Source organism: Antechinus flavipes, chromosome 5 (assembly GCF_016432865.1).
Source record: "Antechinus flavipes isolate AdamAnt ecotype Samford, QLD, Australia chromosome 5, AdamAnt_v2, whole genome shotgun sequence".
Taxonomy (NCBI): domain Eukaryota; kingdom Metazoa; phylum Chordata; class Mammalia; order Dasyuromorphia; family Dasyuridae; genus Antechinus; species Antechinus flavipes.
In genome coordinates, this window is record NC_067402.1 from 179,253,489 (window position 1) to 179,278,580 (window position 25,092).

Here is a 25,092-nt window from a genome sequence, read left to right on the forward strand (position 1 = left end):
CTTTATGGCAAAAACCTGGAAGTCTTTCAGCTTGCTAAATGTCCTTTTATACTCAACTTTGCTGAGTAAGTTATCCTTAATCATAACCCCTTTGAAACTTAGCTATGATATTCCTATAAGTATTCCTCCTGAGATCTCGTAAAGATGGTGATTGGTGAATTTTTTTCTATTTCTTCTTTGCTTTTTTGTTCTAGAATTTCAGAACAATTTTCCTTGATAATTTCTATAACTTTTAGGTAGTCTGACTATTCTTATATTATTTCTCCTCAATTTAACAACTTACTTCTCTTCTATTTTTGATTTTTTATATTTTGTTTTGTTTTGTTTCTTGGTTTTTTAGAATGTCACTAATGTCATTAATCATTAGTCATTATTAGCTTCCCTTTGCCCAATTATAGTTTTCAGGGAGCTATTTTCTTCTTTAGGTTTTTGATTCTCTATTTCAAGTTGATTACTTTTTTCCATAATTTTCTTGATTTTCTTGGCTTGTTCTTATTTTTTCCTAATTTTTCTTCTTTTATTTGATTTTTAATGTCCTTTTTAAGATTTTGTGAGAACTCTTGTTGTTAAAAGAGGGAGATTTAAAAAAAAAGACTTCGGTAAACTCAAGAGAAACAAGAGAAGAGGGGGAGAAAGAACAGGTAAAAAATAAGAGGGATGATAAATTGAGAGATGGATTAGTCCTAAGCAAAACAAACTCTAAAGATGCATAAAAATATTTATAACTCCTCTTTTTTTCAGTAGCAAAGAATTGGAAAATAAGGAGATACTTACCAATTAGGAAATAATTGCACAAATTATAGTTAATTATAAAAGTGAAACAAGAAACTATGAAGAAGGTGATTTCAGAGAAACTTGGGAAGACATATGAAGCAATGAAGAGTCAACTGCATTGACTCTGCAAAATGACCAACCACAATGCCAAAGGATTCAAGTTGAAAAACACTGCTCACCTCTAGCTATGGAGTCAGACTAGAACTGACATTTTTTGGGGAAAATGGCAAACATTTTAGAAAAATGGCCAATAAGAGAATTTGTTATGCTTAATTATACATGTGTGTAACAGTGGTGAGGAGGTAGAAAGGAGAGAAGAATGTCTGCTGATTAAAATACTTAATTTAAAAAAAGAAAAATAGATTTCAAATAAAACTAAAACAAGTTTGACTATAATGAGATAAATAAAAGTAAATAAAAACATTTAAGAAAACAGGTATTTTTTTAAAGATTAACCAAAAATAAAAAATAATAATAAACCATTAGCTAATCTAAACCAAAAAAAGTGAGAAAATCAAAATTGTGAAAATCAAAAATTAAAATTTCAAATGGGTAAGAGAATCTTCAGAAACTTTCATAGGTGATTATGTTACCAAAACTGAAAACTTAACGGAAATAAATGAAAACCTAATTAAAAAAAAAAAAACTAATCAAGACATTTAATAGCTTTAGTAAACTAGCAGGATAAGTGAAATGAGCAGAACCAGGAGATTATTGTATATGGCAACAAGATTGTAGGAAGATTATCCTGATGGATGTTGTTCTTTTCAACATATTTTTTGAACATATATTGGATTATTTGCCATCTAGGGGAGGGGGTGGGGGAAGACAGGGAAAAATTAGAGCACAAGGTTTTGTTGCAAGAGTTAATGTTGAAAATTATCCATGCATATGTTTTGAAAATTAAAAAGATTTAATAAATAAATAAATAAAATAAGAAAAAAATAAAAAGAGGTCTTCTCTGTTACTAGAAAGAAGGTATGGAAGAGCCATTACACCTGATTCCTACTACCTATCAAATCTGCTCCTCGTTGAACTAAAAATTGTTTGGGTAATGCAGAATTTAGATGAAATAAGGACTACCTACTTGGTAGATCCCCAACCTATTAAATGTCCAAATGAGATTTAAGAATTAGGCTATGTACTCTGGAAAAGGTCACTAAGAAATAGAAAAGATTCCTGTATCCCCAAAACAATGATAATAATATTATTGATAGTAAGAATCACTTTATAGTAAGATTTAGTGATAGTAAGAATTAAAAACAAAGTACATGCTCATCAGCAAAATAGATAACCATTAACTGAGAAATGGCTGTAAATAAATGAAGGACTGAATGAATAAATAAATAAAAGTTGTAGTACATGAGTGTACTAAAATAATTAATATTATGAATTTCAGAGAAGCATGAAAAGATTTATATGAATTAATGCAAAATAAAGAAGAATCAGCTAAATAACACTACCTTGACAATAATGTAAATGGAAAGAAGAATACACACACGCACACACACACAAAAAAAAAATTAATGTGCCAAAATCGTAATGAATAGCCCTGGTCTCAAAGAGATATGAAAAGACATATCCCTCCATTGCTTTACAGGTTTTGGGATTGGGAGAAGGGGATAGTATAACAAGTGTGAAACTTTGCATATAATGTCAGATTCCTTCAAAGTATTAATTTGTCAAATTGTTTTCTCTTCCTCTTTATTTTTCCCCCCCTGAGGCAATTGGGATTAAGTGACTTGTCCAGGGTCATATATCTAGGAAGTGTTAAGTGTCTGAAACCAGATTTGAACTCAAGTTCTCCTGACTTCAGGGCTGATGCTCTACCACTTAGCTACCCCTTTTCTTATTTATTTTCAAGAAAAATTACTTATTCTAAGGGATGGCACTCAGGAAAAGGGAAGGAAAAAGGATATAGGCAAAAATCTACATAATGTAAAATCAAGCCTATCAATGCAAATTTATTTTAAAAATAATCATCTTTTCAAGATTAAAACTATTATATTACTGGATACTGTTTTAAGTCATTGTTCATTGCACACTGAGAAGCTTTGTGTCTTTTGAGATTTCTTTTGTGTGTAGAAAACAAATACTCATCCCATATATAGTGCATATATTACATGTATTGTCTTTACATTTTACACTTTCAGAGAATTCAGATATGAACAACAGTCTAAGCTGTATGTATCTATGCCCTGAGACACTAGGGTAGAAGACATGAGAAAGAGAATATAAAAAAAAGGGGATCCTAATTCCTTTTATTAGAAGTCAGGCTCTCCTAGAACTAAACCCAATCAGGAGCAAAAGGGATCCTTAATACAGAAGGGAATGCACACAATCACTTAGACCCTTGGACCTAGTAGGTGTCTTTAATAGTAGACAAGTTGAAGAAAACAAGAAGATGGCAGAAGTAGGTACTTTAAATAATTCAGGTTATATGGAGTGAACTTTTAAGTAAATATAGGATAAAGTTGATCATAAATTATAAAACAGACAATTTAATTTATATTAAAATGTTTTATTGTGAAAATAATCTGTATAGTTAAGATTAAAAAAAAAGGAACTCCCTAATGAGAATATAATCTTTATCTTATATCTCTCTGATAAATGTCTACTTATACTAGACTAGAGAGAACTGGTAAAAATTAAAGCACCAAAGAGCATTCCCCAATATATAAATAGTTAAAGAATATATAAAGTTTTTTAAGAGAAGAAATGCAAACTATCAATAACCATATGAAAAGGTATCCAAAATCATTAATATAGGAAGTAGAAATTAGAATAACTCTGAAATTTCACCTCACATTCAAATTGGCAAAGGTGATAAAAGAAAGAAGTAGGCAATGGTGGGGAAGGTTGGGAAGACAGTCACACTAATCTGCTGTTGATGGAACTGGGAACCAGTCCAACTATTCTGGACAGCAATTTTGAACTATGTGAGAAAAGTCACTAAACTATTCATACCCTTTTACCCTGTAATTCCATTACTGGGCATACAGCCCAAAGACATCAAAAGACAGAAAGAAACATCCCATATACACCAAAATTTTCATAGCAGAGCTTTTGTGGCAGGAAAGCTTGGAAACAATAAGAGGATCTATCGATTAAAGGATCTCTGAACAAATTTTGGTACATGAGTATCATGGAATATTGCATGATAAGCAATGGCAAACATAAGACGTTTGGACCAAAAATAATAACATGTTATAATAATCTAAATTTTAAAAGCACTAAAAGGCATGTGAAAAATTGGTTCTAATGATCAATGTTTATAATGGAGAGTGAATCATGATTCTTTATACCTTCTTAATAGAAAAGTTAGAGACCACAAATGTGGAAAGTTAGATACTTTCAAGATATGATAGTGTGTCAACTGGTTTTACTGAACTAGTTTCTTGTTTTTGTTATTAAAAGATAGGGAAGAAAGGGATGATATTTGCAAATGATTGTGGTATAATTTTAAAAGCATCTGTATAAACTTGAAAAATAATTATTTTTATAGTTAGCCTGGAAACTAAAGTGAATCTTGAGAAGAGATAGACACTATTGTTTTATTCATTTGGTAAAAGAAAAAACCTTCTTGCTCTACAAAAAGTGGTATGTTACAATTAGAGCACTTTTTCTTGCAAAAAGGAGAGTTAAAAAAAGAGAACTATATAAAACTGATTTGGAACCTCAAAAATTGTATTATTGATGAGAAAGCAGAAAAGGGTCATGAAAATCACATAAACACACACACACACACACACACACACACACACACACACACATACACACATTTTCCTGAGAGTTCAATTAGAAAGCAGCAAGTACTTGATTGTGACAAATCAGAAACAGGTCCATTTCTAATTTTTTTTTGTACCGTTAAATCCCTTTCATTACAATTTTAAAATTATTTTCCTTTAAAATCTAAATACTTTTCTTTCAAATCCTATCATTCTATCAAATATCATTTGGGTAAGTTACACAAAATAAAATGCTACGTTGGCTTCATTTTGGTTTCTCTAACACACTTAATTTTCTTAATAAACACTTAATAAACATAAATGAAGAAGAAATTTCAAGTAGATGAAGTATTTTCAATGAAAACTAAGAAGGATATGATACCATGAAAAGAATTTTGAACTAGGCATTATAGGATCTGAGTTCAAATCCCAGAACTTTTACTACCTGTGTTCTCCCACAAGTCACCCTATTTGGACCTCAGTTTCCTCATCTGTAAAATAAAGGCATTCAGAAATAATTTCTATACCTATTATGGTTTTTATTGACATGTCATAAGATCACATTATTTAGAACTGGAAGAAATCTTAGTCTAAATCCTTCAGAAAGGTAACACAATAGTACTACTATATGATATGGCCTGTATCAATAATATGATAATAATAGATCACATTTATACAGCTTAAAAATTTGTAAAGAATTTTCAAACATCATCTCATTTAATCTTAGCTAAGTGTTATTAATATTCCCATTTTACAGATAAGGAAGCTAAGGCTTGATGTTTAAGAGACTTTCCCCAGAGACAAAAAGTTGTGAATTTCTGAGGTAAAAGTTAAAGGTTTTCCTGAATCCAAGTTTAGTGCTTTACCTTTAAAACAGAAGTTTTAAATTTGTAAATTTAATGTCTTCAATCAACTTGATTCTTTCCACAGACTATGTTCTTTAATAGCTGATATTGACAAATTTACACAAATGTCACACTTAAATGTAAGGAATATTTTTCATGCTAATATTCTCCTTCTTGCTTCCCTAGCTTTTCAAACCCCCCTAGGCTTTTCAAAATGTATTTCATACACAAGAGTCACTGTTCTGGCCTGTTTATTTAATTAAACATGACAGCCCAGCATACACAGAATTTCTTTCAGTTCCATAGCTTTTCACTTTTTACATTTAGTTTCAGTAGAGAAAGAACAAAATTCTTGTTTTGACTTCTTCCATACTCCATAAGTTTATATAGATTCACTGAATTGTCAGTAAAATTGTTTTTTAACCACACTTTTAACAACTAAACTCAAAACGTGAAATTATAAAATATATGACCAAAAAAAGACAAGGAAAAAAAGTTTTCAGTTTTATCCCTACTAGGAAAAAAAATTGAATTTCTACCTTTTTATTTCCAAGAGTTAGCATTAATGATATTGACATAGTTCATTTTGTCAACAAGATGAAATAAGCCTTTCAGTACTGCTATCTGTAGCATTACAAACAGCCTAGTATTATTAAAATGTCTCCTAAGTTATGATTGAAATAAAATCATGAGTGTAAATACAAACAGGGACTAATACCATTAAATTTCTTTGTTTGAGAAATTAAAGTTAGTACCATGGTTTAGATTAATTTCAAAAAACAGTAATTGTGACAGGATCTCATCTGTTCAGCCAATCATGCATCCCATCTCTCCCCACTGGAAAATTTTGCAGCTATTTCTACTTCTACAACTTACATCCATGCTTCAAATGTTTCTAAGTTTTCATAAAATTTTAATTTAACTCAGTTATCATTACCTTTTCCTAAGGATTTTTTAAATAAAAAGTTACAACCCAATATGTAGTATAATTTGAGCTTTTAAAGTTGTCTTTATCAAATATCCACCATTACATATATTTTAATTCCAAACTCAAGGTCAATTTCAGTCTCTTTTGCCTATAAATGCCACAAATATATAAAAATAAAGGGCACAGACATAACAAAATGGCAAGAAGTACATGCTTCTAATTATGTAGGTCTGTCAGAAATCAGAATTTCAAGAAAAACAATAATATTGGTATGGAATTTTTAAAAATTAAATATGAAATGTTTACTATAATCAGTGATCCACTATTAAATCATTTTTGATAAAGACAAATGTTAAAGAAATGAATTAATAAAAGATTCATAATTGAAGTAAAACATATACTATATATTTATAGGTTATACATGACAATTTGCCTGAATATTCAATTTATCAAAACATTTTTATAGCTTTATAGTCTGTGAGGGGTGTGTGTGTGTGTGTGTGTGTGTGTGTGTGTGGTTCTTCAGAGAATAAAGGAAACTTTCGTTCAAATGCAACTATACTATATCCAAAAAAACATATTATTTGATGGAAAAACTCAAACTTTTTTTAAAAATTCCAAGCTAAGACACTGTTCTGCATGCTATATAATCTACTGCTGCTTTCTGCTGTAAGAGAAAGATAGCAGCATGATACAGTCAAAGGTGATCTGCATTTGAAATAGAGGAGTCTAATTTAAACATTAGAAGCCTGTCTCTGACATATTGCCTTGGACATGCCACTTAGTTTTGTCTAGGCCCAGAAATTTCTATCATATGTAAAAATCAAGGAGTGGTCCTGGATCACATCAGAGGATCACAGAATTAAGACTGGGAGAAACCTCAGACATTAGTTAACCTAATCAAAGCAACTGAGGCCCAGGACAAACTGTGACTTAGATCCTCTGAATCCAAATCTAGCACACTTTTCACTGTACCATACTTCCCGAAATCCCTTAACCCTTTAAATTTGACTGACTATTTGGCTATGACTTTTGCCTCAAAGTCTCCCAATTCTTTAAGGTCTTCAAGCAATTGAGGGAAGGAAGGAAGGAAAGAGTGGAGAGATTTTATAAGGAACTGAAAGATCACTTTAAGGTATCTAGAGAAAAGTATGTTGTAACTTACCCTCTCTAACCTTTACAACTTATGATGGTCAAGGTCCAGATAAATTATCAAGTTTATCATAAGACTCTGCTTTCATATATATATATATATATATAGTCATTAAGAGTTCCTGGCTAAGTCCAATTTATTACTGTATGGTGTTTTATGATCTTTTTTCAAATTTGAAGAGTAGCAATTTTTTCAATAATGGAATCATTAATAGTTAACAGCAGAGACACATTTGGAAGGATCAATTACTAGTTTTTATAAAAAGTGTCAAAGACAGTGATACACATTGTACCATATATCACATCTTTTCCTTCAGTATGTGTCACTTATGATATATTTCCTCATCAACTTCACATCTCTGGACAATTCTTTGAGGGTTGAGGGAATATTTAGACTTAAAATTTCGTAGATAGAAGTTAAATCCTGTGCTGATAAAATATGCTATCACTATGAAGCACTGTGCTATATTAATTTTATACATACATAGTTCTGTTTTAAGCATCTCATATTCTCTTTGCAAAGAAAATCTATTCTAAAAAGAGAAACACTTATCCATTGTTTCTTCAATTTTTCAAGAACCTAAATTTCACTTAAATGCAATCCTTGTTTTGTCATGAACAATCATTGATAAAGTTGCACATTGAATAATATCTTTCACAAATAATACAGTTAAAAATAGTTACCAAATAAAGTTAATGACTTGGGATAATTTAATTACTCATTCTTCATGACAACAATGGCATAATACTCTTTCCAACTATTAACAATTTCAAATGCCCTAAAGCTCAACCATTTTCTTTAACTTATAAGAGTCAAATTTTTCATCTACCAATGTAAATAAAAATACAAAAAGGAAAAAAAGTTAAAGAAAAATCTGCCACAACTTGCTCAGATACTTTACTTATCTGAAATATACTCAACATCTAATCCAGAGAAAAATAGAATCTTGAACTCTGAATGGAAACATGAAGTCTCTAAAATTTAAATTTGGATATCCAAATGAAATGCTTTGGAAAGGAATTGTGTATGATGAAATTAAAGAAATATAACTTTTTCTTTTAAAAAAATGGCTTGTTTATATGTTGTTCATATCCAAATATCTGATAAATAAAATGACCACATATGTTAGACAGTTATGCCAGAGGTAGGAAGATATATCTCTAAGTACCTATAAAAAAGAAATTAATGCTTATCTTTCCTTTACCTAATTTTCTTATTGTTTTTTTTGGATTGCTATAATTCCTATTAAAAATGATAGAGTCCATTTTGAGGTATGAACTACACTTTGGGAATATAATTATACAGAGGAATGTTTATTTTATCTAAACAATGTGTTAAATAAGTAAGCTGAATTTTGAAACAAGCATAAAATATATAATTATTAACTAGTCTTCCAAAAAACAATATAAACAATTGCAAATATATGTACATATCAACTCATTTCCAGAATGAAAACTATCTATCCATACCATATGGTGACTTTCTATTATTCAAAAAATGTTCAACTTTTGTACAATTAGGTAGGGGGAGGGAGTGGATTTTTTCACATTTTAGAATAATCTTTCAATCAATAGTCATACAAACAATAACTATCATGTAGTCTTAAAAGTTGAAAAATATAAATCCCTTTTTTATCCCTTATATTCCCTCTTAGGCATTTCATCAAGCCTGTTCAAAACCCTATAATGACTATTAGAAATGAACACTACTTAAACAACCACTATTTAAAATTATTCAGTTCATTTCAAGTTACAGGAAATATTTATTGTATTCTTTAGAACTGCACTGAAAAGACACTGGACCCCAAGAAGCATGTAATAATTTTCATTTTGTCCTCAACTACTCATAATTTCAGAGATTGTCAGAATGACATTTACACAAAAGCATGCGCAATCATTTCCTATTTAAATTATTTTTAAACTTTTTTTTCTAAATAAGGGTATACAGTTCAGTTTACAAGAACTCCAAGAGTGATTGCTGGGTCACTGATCTACGGAAGCTAATTGCTGTGCAATTTTTAAACTTAAAAGGAATTCATGTCTTCTATTAAATGCAATCCTGGACAAATATTTCCTCTAATTTACATAGTTTGCATAAACATACAAAAATGCTTAAAATCCAGTCTTTGGCTACATTACCAAATTGTCCTGTAAAATCATATTAACAATTTATCTGTTTCCCAAATCCTACAATTCACAAATGCCTGATTACCAAAATGAGTGTTTATTACTGTCAGTTTATACTACAATAGTTACTCCGCCCCCCAAAAAATTCCCAACATATCCATAACGCATTGAACAACCTTCTTTTCACAGTAAAACAAACTGCAAAGAGTTCCATAATTTTATATTGACAGCACTAGTTTAAACAAGCCTTGCTGTAGAACTGTTTATTTTCGCTCCACCAAGGTACCACTGTATAAGAAAAATGGAAGAAATACCACAAAGGCCACGTTTTGAAAAGATCGCTCACCACTTAAAATTAAAACATTACTTCAAAATAAGGGAGGAAGGGAAGTCAATGAATTTTAAAGAGTTTGAGAGTGGGGGGCCCAAACCAGGTGTAAGAAATTTTAAAAGTTACAACAGCTGTGAGCAACCCGATTGAGATCGTCTCTTTTGCTCTGAATCCAATTTGGGGGCTGTTTATGTGATAAGGTGCTCGGGGTCAGAAAAACTGATGCCCATCTCAAGTCTTTTAGATGTATCTCTTTTCCTAGTCTCTTTCCCTTCCAGCTGCACCAATTTATTACTGTGGCTCACAGCGCTCCAATTCTGTCAACCCTGCCCCTGGTTGTTCACCCCCGCAGTGTTTCAAACGCGAGAGAAGTTGAATCCTTACCTGTTCCCTAGGTATGCAGGGAAGGGAGGTCCTGCGATGAGACTTGCTGCCGCAGCCGGACATCTCTGAGGAGATCATGGAGCTGGACCGCCTCCTCCTCTTAAACACCACGACCTCTTCTTTATTCCCTACAACCAGCTGGGTGACAAAACCTTCTCTCTGGGCCGCCTCTCTCGATTGAGGCAAGATTTTTTCCGGGTACCTGGCTAGAAGCAGCCCCACCAGCCCGGCTGAATAAGCCAGGTACGGCCTCCAGGCGACCTTGACTCTCTCTAAGGAAATCAGGGACGCGGTCCTGACCGCACTAATCAAGAAGATCATGAGGACACCCTGTCTCAGCTTCAGCACCAGCCATGTCGCGGCGGCCAAGCAGCTGAGCACCACCCCAGTGGCGGGGAGAGAGAGCAAGTGATCCTCGCGGACTCCCAGTCCGATGTGGACAATTGCTTCCCCCCCGCAGCACGCGGCTAACAACAAGAGCGCGAGAGGCAGTCGGACCCCAGAGCGGAGCAAGTACAAGCCCATCCAAAAGAAGGCGCACAGAAAACCGAAGAGCAGAGCCGCGGGCTGCAGCCCAGCGCTGAGTTGCCAGCCTCCGCTCAGCGGACCTCCCCGAGGCAGATTTAAGACGCCCCCTTCAGCTGCAGCTGCAGCAGCTGTTGCTGCTGCTGCTTCCTCCTCAGCCGCCGCTGCCGCCGCCGCCGCCGCTACTGCCTCCGCCTCCTCCTGACTCTCCTCCAGGTCACAGCTGATCTCGCCTCGGACCAGCCTCACCACCACAGCCAGCAAAAAAGAGAGCGAGCCAGCGCAGAGTGCAGAGGAAAGTTTCCGGGAGCTCCGAAGCTTGTTCAAGACTATGTCTCCCCAGCCGACCTGGCAGCCTGGGTCCCGGGAAGGTCTCGAGGGACTGGCAGGGGGCAGGGGCAAATGCTTGCCTTTACATGAGTAACCGTTACAGTCGGACCCCGGGATCTGATGTTGAGCGTCTCTGCCACTACTGGGTTCATCCCCGATGTCAGCAATCTCTCCAGTCGGGGCCATAGTTTAGCTTTACTCACCAAAGCACCAAATGGGTACCAGCTCCTACTGATTTAATTTCTTTCTCTTGTTCACCACCCTCCCCAAATAGCCTTAAATTACAGCTCCGCAATAAGCAATTAATTTCTACTCGAGGTGTGGGGAGAGGAAATTTGAAGGGAGGAAAGAAGACGATGCTACCAAAGGGGCTCTTGAAAATTCAAAGCTGGCATGAGTGAAAACGACCCGAATTCTCTTTTTTTGAGCTTTTAAACAACCACTCTCCAAAATCTCTTCCTTCACCCATACACATCTTCCCGGGTGGCTTCTTACTTGCGATCTTTTAAAACTGTGAAACGCATCCTTCGCTTGGTAGCGGAGGGCTGGAATCAAAGGAACAAGCAGCAGCAGTGGAGGGACAAGTCAAAAGTGTTAGTTAATCTCTAGGCCATCTCACAGCTCGCTCTGGTGCTGGCCCCAACCGTTAGCTGAGCTCCAGAAGCAGATGGAGTCCTTCCCCCACCCCCTCTTTCTTCTCCCGGTCTTTCTCTATCACTCTTTCCTCTCTTGCTACGGTCCCTTCCAGGTCCGCCGCCAGAAGCAAATCGCCATTCCCCGGGGCTAAGGAAGAAAGCTGGGCTGTGAAATGCGGGCCGGGGGCTCCAGTCCAGGTCTTAATTTTTAAAGAGAAATGAAAAGAAATTGAAAAGTGGAGAAAAGAGGGGAGGAGACGAAAGAGAAAGGAAAGAGGGATGGATGGACGAGAAAATAATTAAGAAGTTGCTAAACCCAGCCGGAGAGTCAGACCTTACGAGAGAAAAACGGCGAGAAGGAAGGAGGAAGGGAGAAATGAAAAGAGGAAGGGAGGGTAAGAGGGAAAATGGGATGTGCTTTTTTGCTTTTTTGGTGCAGTGTTGGTCCCAGGGATTTGCATTTTATAAACTAAGCAAATGCTAGAGCCTGAGGAAAGTCACACTTTGATCAAGGCAATCCGAGAGCAAAGTAATCCCCAAAAAATTAAAAAAAAAAAAAAAAAGCCAGAAATTGGCGGTCTCTTATTCACCTTTTTTTTCCCTCCTTCTTTCCCCTCCTTTTTTAAAGGCAATTCTGAAAAACAGACTTCCTCCCTGTGTTCGCCACTACCCCCGAGGAGGCGCTGCTCTTGGCGCTACTTCTGTATTGCTCCTCACCCCTTGACTGGGACCTACGCAATAAAGACGCAGGAGAAGCCGCTACGTTGAACTCTGTTCACAAGCAAGAAATATTTTAGTTCAGAAACGTGGAATCAAATGACTTGCTTTCCCGTTGGCGTTAACTTTATGTGTTCGGGGGAAGAGAATCTGTTTGGCTCCCTCAAAGAAGGGAGGGCGCTAGGTAGCCAACTCACTCCCTTCTGTCATTTAAAAATTAAGAAACCAACCACAATTTCACTCTTTTGAAAAAGTACCATACACTCATTCACAAATCAGTTTAAAATAGCTCACCAAATTCAAGAGGCACTTCTGAATGAACCTGCTTGGAAAAATAATTTTTAAACAGGAAACTTTTTGTGGTTCTTTTTGGTGTATGATGGACAATTTCACAAGTTAGAAGGACCACTTTATCATCATTGCTGTCAAGATGAAGGGTTTTTCCTGGATGTGTTACTTCCTTTCCTTTTGAAATTTTGTCAGTAATAAAAGAAAAGAATTCAGGAGCATCATTTGACTTTTGACTACTGAAAGCAAAAGTAGGTTTTGAGGTTAGACTTTCAGGGAGCTTTCAAAGGTTAAAGGTGGCTAGAGTAGTTCTTTAAAAAAATGAATTCTTCCAAACGATAGATTGAGCCACATCAAACAAATTCTTATTACTGTAAAATGATCCTTTTACACTGAAAACAACAAAAATCTTTAATAAATCAATTAGTACTATAATCACATCTCTGATTTGAATAGGTGGCAAAGACATCATATAAAAATAAAGCATATTAGAAACTAATGGCAATTTCTATATATAACTAAGTACTGAGTTTATCAAGGGATATGATAATTAACAATTCTAACAACAATACAAAAATAGAGTGCTAAGTGGGTGTATGCCAGACCCTCAGTAGTCCCTTCTGCTGCTAGGGCTTTCATTGACAGACAAAAGGGCACTTCTATGCGATTCTAAAACACTTCCATGTTTTTGATTAAACTCAACCCTAACCAAAAAAAAAAAAATGATGATATAATTAATAAACCACTTTTACTAATTAAATTCATATTTCAGGTGAAAGTATTTTTAGTCTCCAGGATCTGGATAATTGCTTTCATATAGTGTGTTTACTCTGATAAAGAGGTATAGTTTTATTTTTAAAAAGTGATTAGGTCTTCAAGATTCAAATTTATTGAATGAATGGTTCTGTTATACACCTTTCACTCCTTTTTGCTATTAGAACTTTTAATAGTCTGACACATATGTAAGAATAAGTAACATTGCAACTAGTCTCAGCTAGAAACAAAGAACTCATATGTCATGTGGAGAACAACCAGGGCAGCTAGTCAATGAAGGGAGATACCATCTGTTTAATAATTAAGGTAACAGGACCAAAAATGTCTTTGCCAAAAACAAATGAACTCCTTAGCATGCATATATATAAAGGTATGTATTGTATACACTTAATTCAGATGCTAGTCACCTGGGATTTATAAGGGGAAAATCAAATAATGGCATTTGGGGACCAAAAAATGAGGACATTTAAATTTTAAGTATGTTCCTAGTTATGAGCAAGTTTTGGAGTTAGTGACAAAAACATGAAAAAATATTTATGGACCATCAAATATAAATTTAATGAATTATGCTTTCAAGTATAACATATTAACTGTAAAGGAAATGAATTAGTAGTGACATACTGAAAATTTCAGAAACAAAATCAGTTTATCAAAGGATAAACTTCTTAATTTGAGACAGGAAACATGTAACACCTCAGGCATCTCCTCATGGAAACATGCTCTGAGAAATATTACCCAGGCACTCTATAACTCTATTTCTCATGACCAAAACACTTATCTTTCCCCTAATCCTCTTTACTTCTGAACTTCGCTATTATTACCATCCTCTCAGTCAAACAGCCTTGCAACCTTGATGTCATCCTTGACTCCTCACCAGCATTCACCCCACATGACTAATTTGTTGCCAAATCCATCTTTTGCTGGATTGTCTTTTCTACCTTTTACAATGTCTCCTATATTCTGTTTCATAAAGCCACTATCCCACTTCAAGATCTCATCATCTCTCCCTTCTACTACTCTTACAACTTTCTAATTGGTATACCTGCCTCAAGTCTCTCCCCAATAAGTATAGCACTGACCATGTCAAGGCCTTATTCAATAAACCTTATTAGTTCCTTATCTCTCCAAAATGAAATATAAATACTTTAGCATTTGCAGCTTTTCAGAACCTAATCCCTTATTTCTAATCTTAAATTTAACTTTTTTCAACGTATTTTTTTCTATTTATTCAGGCTTCTTTACTGTTTGTTACACATATTACTGCCTCCATTTCTGTCTTCACATTTCCTGTGGACAATACCTGGGATGTTAGGCCCTCTTTCCATCTGCTTTTTAAAATAAACTACCTTTAACACTCAGCTCAAATACAAATTCTGTATACCTTGTCCCACCAGCTGCTATAACTTTTCCTTCTAAAGCTACCTTCTATGTGTTTTCAATGTACTTTGTATGTACCTATTTTTGTCTGTTATTTCTCCCATTCAAATATAAATTCCTTGAAAACAGGGATGTTTTTTGCCTTTCTTTTTATCTCTAGCATGAGGACATAGCATTTAATAAATGTATGTTGATTGATTGACTGAAAACCATAATTCATGAGCTATAACAATGTTATTGCTTTAATTGATATGCCAAAGAATCTAAGTAGATAAAAGTGAAGGCTTTTAATGAAACAGCCTAATGAAAAAAGTAACGGGACATTCTCCCTATAAACATCATGCATACTCTCCCATAAATACACATATATTAGTGGTAAGTGTAGAAGAAGGAACTTTGGAGATGTATACTTGAAACAAGATGTTAACTCAGTGGAACTGATGAGACAATAGTTATTTAGTTTACATATACTTAGTACTTAGCATGGTGATGTAATAGTTCTACAATTGATGTAATTGTAATAGGTTATTTAAACTGAGGACAAAGTCGGCCACAGACATTCTATCTTTGACCTTCCTCATGGTGGTTTTCCTGACTCCTGAACTAAGATCAACTGGCAGATGAGCAAACTGGCAAAGGATCCATAGGCCTGACAGAGACAGATTTCACCTCTCCAGGGGATAGCTTAGTAGTCCCAGCTGCATACAATTCTAGTTTCCCCAATTGTAATCCCTTTCTCCCATTAAGTTGCTTCTTGACTGATTGATCATGTTGGAGTACTGAACTTGTAAAGACTCTCTGAGTGTAATATTGGCTGCCATTATGCTCCAAGTGTTTTTTGCCTGGGGCCCTGGAGCTGGGCCCTGCTTCCCATTTCCCTGAGTCAATCTACATTCTGATGCCCACTGGGGCGCTGGAGCTGAGCCCTGCTACCTGTTTCCCTGAGTCAATCTACATTCCAATGCCCAATGGAAGCCTCTATTGCATTTTGGACATAAGATTTGGGGTTTTGTTCTCCCACCTTGTCTTCTATGCCAATATTGAACTTTCAGATGCCCTATTTCATCACATTGAAAGCATTGGCAAGTCTCTCTGGAAGTCCCTTGACAAAAAAGATCCCTTCCCATGTCCAGATCTTGGGGAGTCTGCATCATAGCCTGGCTATAAAAGGTATTTGTGCCACTGAGGCACAGTGTCATGATTTCATCTAAAGGAGCATTCTTGTGTTGTCTTAGTATAATTCTTCTACAAACCTCGTTAGCATTTTCTTTAGCAAATGTTTTACCATAATTTCTGTTGCTATATTTTCACCAATAGTTCATATGACAGCTGTCTGTAGATATCCCACAAAATCAGCAAAGGGTTCATTTGGATCTTCTGCTATTTTCATGAAGGCTTCCCCTCTATTTTGTCTTCCTGGGAGGGTGCCCCATGCTTTGATAGGAGCAGCAGCAATTTGCTCATATGCTGCTATAGGGTAATTCATCTGTAAAAAGTATCTGCATAAAGACCTAAACTTGCTAGTTGATCAGAGGTGACTGGTACATTAACTCCAGGTTGCCTATTTCATTGGGCTTCTATTCTACAGAGTTCATTATACTCAGAAAGCCACAAGTTTTGTCCAGATTCTAAACATGTCCTTCCTATAGATTTCTAATCATTAGGGGTTAAAACTTCAAAAGCCAAATTCTCTAATAGCATCTTAACATAAGACGATGTAGATCCATAAAGAGAGCAAACATTTTTCAGATCTTTGATAATTTCCAAATTAAATGGAGTGTATTTTCTTTTTTTCTTGACCTGAAGAGTCAAACTCTTCAATCACAGGGCATTCTTCTATTCTCAAATCAGATGTATCTTGCCCTTCCTCTTTAGCTTTAATTAGTGCCTTTTGTAATTGTGTCATAGGGAGTAGACAAAGCTGCTGCATGGGTGGTGCTGATTGTGTTACTGCCCCTCCCACTCCTCCTCCTTCTTCCACTCCCAAAGGGAGAATTGGAGGGGGGCGGCATTTTATGAGATGAGGAATGCCCTAATGGCTCCTCCTGTGAAGCACCATACTCCTTAATTTCATCAGCACTGTACTTCACTTCTTTCTTGTCTAATTCTTCATGCTTTTCAGCTGCTTTATCAGTACTACCCCCTCCTCCTTCTCTTTCTCCTTTTTCCTTATTCTAAAACTTATATAATTCACAGTCTGCCAGTCTGCCAAGTCTGATCTTAGTGCAGGAGGCAGGAGAGCCACCAGGAGGAAGGTCAAAGATAGAATGTCAATGGCTGATTTTGTCCTCAGTTTAAATATGCTATTACAATTACATCAATTGTAGAGTTATTACATCACCATGCTAAGTACTAAGTATATATAAACTAGATAACCATTGTCTCATAAATTCTTCTGAGTTAACACCTTGTTTCAAGTATACTTCTTTCAAGTATACTTCTCCAAAGTTCTGCCCTCTACAGAGAAGAGTATACATAAATAGAAAGACATATAGCTAACATGTTTGGCCAACTCAGATACATAGAACCTATGCCTTTATTACTATATGACCATAGATGTTTTTTAGTTATATGCTCCTCTGCCATACTTACTCCCAATATTGTCATTTTATGTTTTCTAATACATACTGTTATCCTCTTTCCTTTTCTAGATAGGTTCATCTTATTCATATTCACACTTTTGATTGTTAATTGATGCTATTTTCCCTTCATTCCATTGTCTTGTACTTTTTTAGGGAGTTTGCCTATATGATAGAAGTAAACAGCCTGTTTCCTCTCTGTTGCAAATATTCTTTTCCAAATCTTCTTTCTTCCTTTCTTTAATCTTCCCTTCATCTTCCTCTTTCTAAAATTCAAATTTGTCTTATGACTTGTTCTTCCCGCTTCCTATTGCATTTTGAGTTTAATTGTTGTTCTGTATCAAAACTTGTGAATGTATGATTGTAATTGTTCACTCTTCTCTAACCAGCTCAAATGAAAGTGAGGTTCAAGGGATGTCAATTTCTCCCACTTCTTCCTTTGTAACTATATATACTTTATCTTGTGTAGTTCAATTATGCTATATAGACCTCTTTTCCCTATTGCTCCTCTCTTCCCAAGGATAGTCATCTGTTCTTTCTATTCCTGTCGAAGATTTTTTTATTGAAGCTTTTTATTTTTAAAACATATGCAATAATAATTTTTCAACATTGACCCTTGCAAAATCTTGTGTTCTAATTTTTTCCTCCCTTCCTCCCACACCCTCCCCTAGATTCCAAGTAATCCAATATATGTTAAATATGATAAAAAAATCTATGTAAATCAAATGTAGGTATACATGTTTATACAATCATTTTGCTACACAAGAAAAGTCTGATCAAAAAGGAAGAAAATGAGAAAAAAATAAATTCAAGTAAACAACAAAAGAAGTAAAAAAAAAAAAAGATCATTGGAATTGGGCTGAAATATCTCATTGTTGAGAAGAGCCACATCTATCAGAATTGATCATCATAAAATCTTGCTATTTCCATGTACAATGATCTCCTGGTTCTGCTCATTTCACTTAGCATCACTACCTGTAAATCTCTCCAGTTCTCTCTGAAATCATCCTGCTGATCATTTCTTATAGAACAATAATATCCCATAACACTCATACCATATATAACTTATTCAGACATTTTCGAAATGATGGGCATACACTCAGTTTCTAGTTTCTTGCCACATAAAAAGGGCTGCCACAAACATTTTTGCACATGTGGGGTCCCTTTCCCTCCTTGAGCTCTTTGGGATATAAACCCAGTAGAAACACTGCTGAATCAAAAGGTTTGCAAATGGTTTACAAAGTTTGATAGTCTTTTGAACATAGTTCCAAATTGCTCTCCAGAATGGTTGGATCAGTTCACAATTCTACCAACAATGCATTAGTATTCCAGTTTTCCCACATCCTCTCCAACATTCTTCATTATCTTTTCCTGTCATCTTAGCCAATCTGAGTGGTGTATAGGAGTACCTCAGAGCTCTCTTAATTTGCTTTTCTCTCATCAATACTGCTTAGAGCACATTTTCATATAACTAGATATGATTTCAATTTCTTCATCTGAAAATTGTCTGTTCATATCCTTTGACCATTTATCAATTGGAGAATGGCTTGAATTCTTATAAATTTTAGTCAATTCTTATATATTTTGGAAATGAAGCCTTTATCAGGACCCCTGAATGTAAAAATGTTTTCCCAATTTATTGCTTCCCTTCTAACCTTGTCTGTATTAGTTTTGTTTGTACAAAAACTTTTTAACTTAATATAATCAAAACTATCTAGTTTGTGTTCAATAGTGAGTGACAGTTCTTCTTTGGTCACAAATTCTTGTCTTCTCCACAGATCTGAGAGGTAAACTATCCTATAATCTTCTAATTTGCTTGTAATATCAGTCTATGTCTAAATCATGAACTCATTTCCATCTTATTTTGGAATATGGTTTTAGGTATGGGTCAATGCCTAGCTTCTGCCATACTAACTTCCAATTTTCTCAGCAGTTTTTGACAAATAGTGAGTTCTTATTCCAAAAGTTGGGGTCTTTGGATTTCTCAAACACTAGATTACTGTAGTAATTGACAATTTTGTCCTGTGAACCTAACCTATTCCTGTTTCTTAACCAGTACTAAATGGTTTTGATGATCACTGCTTTGTAATATAGTTTTAGATCTGGCATAGGTAGGCTACCTTCACTTGCATTTTTTTTCATTAATTCCCTTGAAATTCTTGCCTTTTTGTTCTTCCAGATGAACTTTATTATTATTTTTTTATATATCTGTAAAAATAAATTCTTAGGAGTTTTATTGGTGTGTCACTAAATAAGTAGATTAATTTAGGTAGTATTGTCATTTTTATTATATTCCTTTGGCCTATCCATGAGTGCCTGATATTTTTCCAATTGATTAGATCTGACTTAATTTGTGTGGAAAGTGTTTTGTACTTGTGTTCAAGTAGTTCTTGACTTTGCCTTAACAGATAGACTCAAATATTTTATATTATTGACATTTACTTTAAATGAAATTTCTTTTTATATCTCTTGCTGTTGGACTTTGTTGGTAATATATAAAAATATTGATGATTATGTGAATTTATTTTGTATTTTACAACTTTCCTAAAGTTGTGAATTGTTTCTCTAAGTATACCATTAAATTATCTGCAAAGAATGTTAATTTGGTTTCCTCATCACCTACTCTAATTTCTTCACTCTCTTTTTCTTCCCATATCCAAAGTTAACATTTCTAGTACAATATTGAATAGTAATGGTGACAACAGGCAACCTCATTTCACCCTGATCTTATTGGGAATCATTCTAATTTGTCCTCATTACATATGATGCTTGTTGACGGTTTTACATAAATGCTACTGATGCTTTTAAGGAAAAGTTCATTTATTCCTATATTCTCTAGTGTTGTTAATAGGAATGGGTGTTGGATTTTATTAAATGCTTTTTCTACATCTATTGCATATAATTTTTGTTAATTTGATTATTGATATAGTCAACTATACTTATGGTTTTCCTAATATTGAACCAGCCTTGCATCCCTGCTATAAATCCTACTTGATCATGGTGCATTATTCTGGGAATGACTTTCTGTACTTTCTTTGATAGTAGTTCATTTAAGATTTCTCCATCAATATAAATTAGGGAAATTGGTTTATAATTTTCTTTCTGTTTTCAGCCTACCTGATTTAGATATTAGCACCATATCAGTGTCATAAAAGGAATTTGGTAGGACTTCTTTCCCTATTTTTTCAAGTAGTTGGTATAGTATTGCAATTAATTGTTCTTTAAATGTTTGGTAGATTTCACATGTAAATCCATCTGGCCCTGGAGATTTTTTTCTTACATGATTAATAGCTTGTTGTATTTGTTGTTCTAAAATGGGAATATTTAAATATTTTATTTCCTCTTCTGTTATCTAGACAATCTATATTTTTGTAGATATTCCTCCATTTCACTTAGATTATCAAATTTATTGACATATAGTTGAGTAAAGTAACTCCTAATTATTGCTCTAATTTCCTCTTCATTGGTAGAAAGTTCTCCCTTTTCATTTACAATACTAACAACTTGCTTTTTTTCCTTTCCTTTTTCTAATCAAATTAATTAAAGGTTTATCATCTTTGTTGGTTTTTTCATAAAACCAACTCAGTTTTATTTATTAATTCAATAGTCTTTTTTAACTTTTTACTCAATCTTCCCTTTTATTTTCATAATTTCAAATTTGGTATTTAATGGGGGGGGGGTGATTTGTTCTTTTTTTTAGCTTTTTTATTGCAAGTCCAATTCATTGATCTTCTCTTTCTCTATTTTATGCAAGTAACCATCTAGTTATAAAATTTCCCCTAATAAACGCTTGGCTGCATCTCACAAATTTTGGTGTGTTGTTTCATTATTGTCATTCTCTTGGATGAAATTATTGATTGTGACTATGATTTGTCATTTCATCCATTCATTCTTTAGGATTAGATTATTTAGTTTTTAATTAATTTTTGGTCTATTTTTCCCTGACTTTTTATCACATGTAATTTTCATTATATCATGATCTGGAAAAAGCGCATTTATTTTTTTCCTTTCTTCTTTTGATTTTGAGGTGTTTATACCTCAATATGTGGTCAATTTTTGTATAGGTTCCATGAACCATGAAGAAAAATGTGTACTCATAGCAATTTGGAACTATGCTCAAAAAGTTATCAAACTGTGCATACCCTTTGATCCAGCAGTGTTACTTCTTGAGCTTATATCCCAAAGAGATCTTAAAGAAGGGAAAGGGACCTTTATGTACAAGAATGTTTGTGGCAGCTCTCTTTCTAGTAGCCAGAAACTAAAAACTTAGTGGATGCTCATCAATTGGAGAATGGCTAAACAAATTGTGTTATATGAATATTATGGAATATTATTGTTCTGTAAGAAATGACCAGCAGGATGATTTCAGAAAGGCCTGGAGAGACTTACATGAACTGATGCTGAGTGAAATGAGCAGGACTAGGAGATCATTTATATACTTCAACAATACTATATGATGATCAACTATGATAAAAGTGGCCCTCTTCAACAATGAGATGAACCAAATCAGTTTTAATAGAGCAGTAATGAATTGAACCAGCTACACCCAGTGAAAGAACTCCAGGAAATGAGTATGAATCGCTACATAGAATTCCCAATCCCTCTATTTTTGTCTGCCTGTATTTTTTATTTCCTTCACAGGTTAATTGTATACTATTTCAAAATCCAATTCTTTTTGTAGAACAAAATAACTGTATGGAAATGTATACATATATTGTATTTAAGATATACTTTAAGATATTTAACATGTATTGGTCAACCTGCCATCTGGGGGAGAGGGTGGGAGAAGGAGAGGAAAAATTGGAACAAAAGGTTTTGCAATTGTCAATGCTGATAAATTACCCATGCATATGTCTTGTAAATAAAAAGCTATAATAAAAATATTATTGTACCTATTATTATTATTATATTATATCTAACTTTTCTAAAATTCGATTTACCTCCTTAACTTCTTTCTTATTTATTTTGTGGTTTGATTTATCTAGTGCTGAGAGAGCAAGGTTAAGATCTCCCACTAGTATAGTTTTGCTGTCTATTTCTTCTTGCAGGTCTCTTAACTTCTCCTCTAGGAATTTGGATGCTATACCACTTGGGGCATATATGTTTAATATTGATATTACTTCATTATCTATGGTACCTTTTAGTAAGATACAGTTTTCTTCCTTAGCTCTTTTAATTAAATCTATTTTTGTTTCTGCTTGATCTAAGATTAGGATCACAACCCCTGCTTTTTTTTTACTTCATCTGAAATATAATAGATTTTGCTCTAGCCTTTTATCTTTACTCTAAATGTATCACTCTGCTTTAAATGTATTTCTTGTAACTGATATATTGTAGGATCCTGGCTTTTAATCCAGTCTGTTATCTGCTTCTGTTTTATGGGAGAGTTCATCCCATTCACATTCACAGTTAAAATAACTAATTCTGTATTTCCTACCATTTTATTTACCCCAAGTTATGCTTTTCTCTTTCCTTTCCCCCTTTCCTTTCTCCCCAGTGTTTTGCATCTATCACCTCCATCATATAGCCCTCCTCCTTTATAGCCCCCCCCTTTCTTATATTTTTCCCTACTACTTTTGTTTTCCCTTCTATTATCCTTTCCCCTTTCCTCTTCCACTTCCCTATAAGGTGAGACAAGATTCTCTGTGAATCTAAATATGTCTAATATTCTCTCTTTCAGCCAGTCTAATGAGAGTAAGATTTACACAATGTTTATCCCCCTCCCTTTTTTCCCTCAATTATAATAGGTCTTCTTTGCCTCTTTATGAGATGTAATTTCCCTCATTTTACCTCCATTTTCCTCTTTTTTCAGTACCCTTTCCACCTCTAGTTTCTTTTTTATATTATCACAATAAAATCAAATTATACCTTTACTCTCTAAATATGCCTATAATAGAGATATAGTTCTCAAGAGTTCTTTCCTTTTTACACTTTTATGCTTCTCTTGAGTTCTGTATTTGGAGATGAAATTTTTTGTTTCACTCTGGTCTTTTCAGCAGAAATAAATGAAATTCATCTGTATCATTGAATGTCTATCTTCTTCCCTAAAAGATAATGTTCAGTTTATCTGGACAGTTGATTCTTCATCCAAGTTCCTTTGCCTTTCAGAATATCAGATTTTAGGCCTTTTGATCCTTTAAGGTGGAAGCTGCTAGGATTTAGGTCATCCTGATTGTGGCTCCTTGATATTTGAATAGTTTCTGGAAAATGAATGGATGCCCATCAATTGGAGAATGGTTGGGTAAATTGTGGTATATGAGTGTTACGGAATATTATTGTTCTGTAAGAAATGACCAGCAGGATGAATACAGAGAGGATTGGAGAAAATTACATGAACTGATGCTAAGTGAAATGAGAAGAACCAGGAGATCATTATATACTTCAACAACGATACTGTATGAGGATGTATTCTGATGGAAGTGGATTTCTTTGACAAAGAGAAGATCTAACTAAGTTTCAATTGATCATCGAGGGACAGAAGCCCCAGCTACACCCAAAGAAAGAATACTGGGAAATTAATGTAAACTGTTTGTATTTTGGTTCTTCTTCCCTCTGAATCCAATTCTTCCTATGCAACAAGAGAACTGTTCACTTCTGCACACATATATTGTACCTAGGATATACTGTGACATATTTAACGTGTATAGGACTGCTTGCCATCTGGGGGAGGGGGTGGAGGGAGGAAGGGGTAAAATCAGAACAGAAGTGAGTGCAAGGGATAATGTAAAAAATTACCCAGGCATGGGCTCTGTCAATAAAAAGTTCTAATTATTTTTAAAAAACATATTTGAATAGTTTCTTTTGGGCTGCTTGCAATAACTTTTTTTCCTTAGTCCAATAATTCTCAAATTTAGCTATGATATTCCCCGGAGTTTTCATTTTGGAGTCTCTTTCAGGAGCTGATCAATGAATACTTTCCATGGCTATTTTATCTTCTTATTCTAGGACATCAGGGCAGTTTCCCTTGATGATTTCCTGAAATATAATGTCTAAGACCTTTTTTCATCATGGTTTCCAGAAGTCAATAATTCTTAGATTTTCTCTCCTAGAACTATTTTCCAGGTCAGTTGTTTTTCCAATGAGGTATTTTACATTTTCTTCTATTTTTTGTTTGACTGATTCTTGAGGTCTCTATGAATCATTCATTTCCATCTGTTCACTTCTAATGTTTAGTGAATTATTTTCTTCAGTTATCTTTTCTAGCTCTTTTTCTATTTGGCCAATTTAATTTTTAAATGAATTGTTTTGTTCTGTTGATTTTTTTCCATTTTACATATTCTGTTTTTCAAGGAGTTGTTTTCTTTTTTCCATTTTGTCAAATCTATTTTGTAAGGAGTTATATGCTTTTTCAATTTCTTTTTTTTTTAAATAACTTTATTGACAGAACCCATGCCAGGGTAATTTTTTACAACATTATCCCTTGCACTCACTTCTGTTCCAATTTTTCCCCTCCCTCCCTCCACCCCCTCCCCCAGATGGCAAGCAGTCCTATGCATGTTAAATATATCACAGTATATCTTAGATACAGAAGGTAGAAATAACCCGGGAAGAAAAACAAAAGTGCAGACAGTTTACATTCATTTCCCAGTGTTCTTTCA

The 25,092-nt window shown here is 34.3% G+C and overlaps 1 protein-coding gene across 1 annotated transcript in view; it reads right to left on the bottom strand.

Annotated features, from left to right (window-relative positions):
• PDE3A (phosphodiesterase 3A) overlaps positions 1–13,494 on the bottom strand; it is a 328,828-nt gene extending 315,334 nt beyond the window's left edge. The window contains exon 1 of the mRNA XM_051961386.1: positions 10,270–13,494. Within this exon, the coding sequence (XP_051817346.1) occupies positions 10,270–11,310 (1,041 nt within the window). The 5' untranslated portion in view covers positions 11,311–13,494. The remainder of the gene's footprint in view (positions 1–10,269) is intronic.
• Between the last annotated feature and the right edge of the window lie 11,598 nt (positions 13,495–25,092).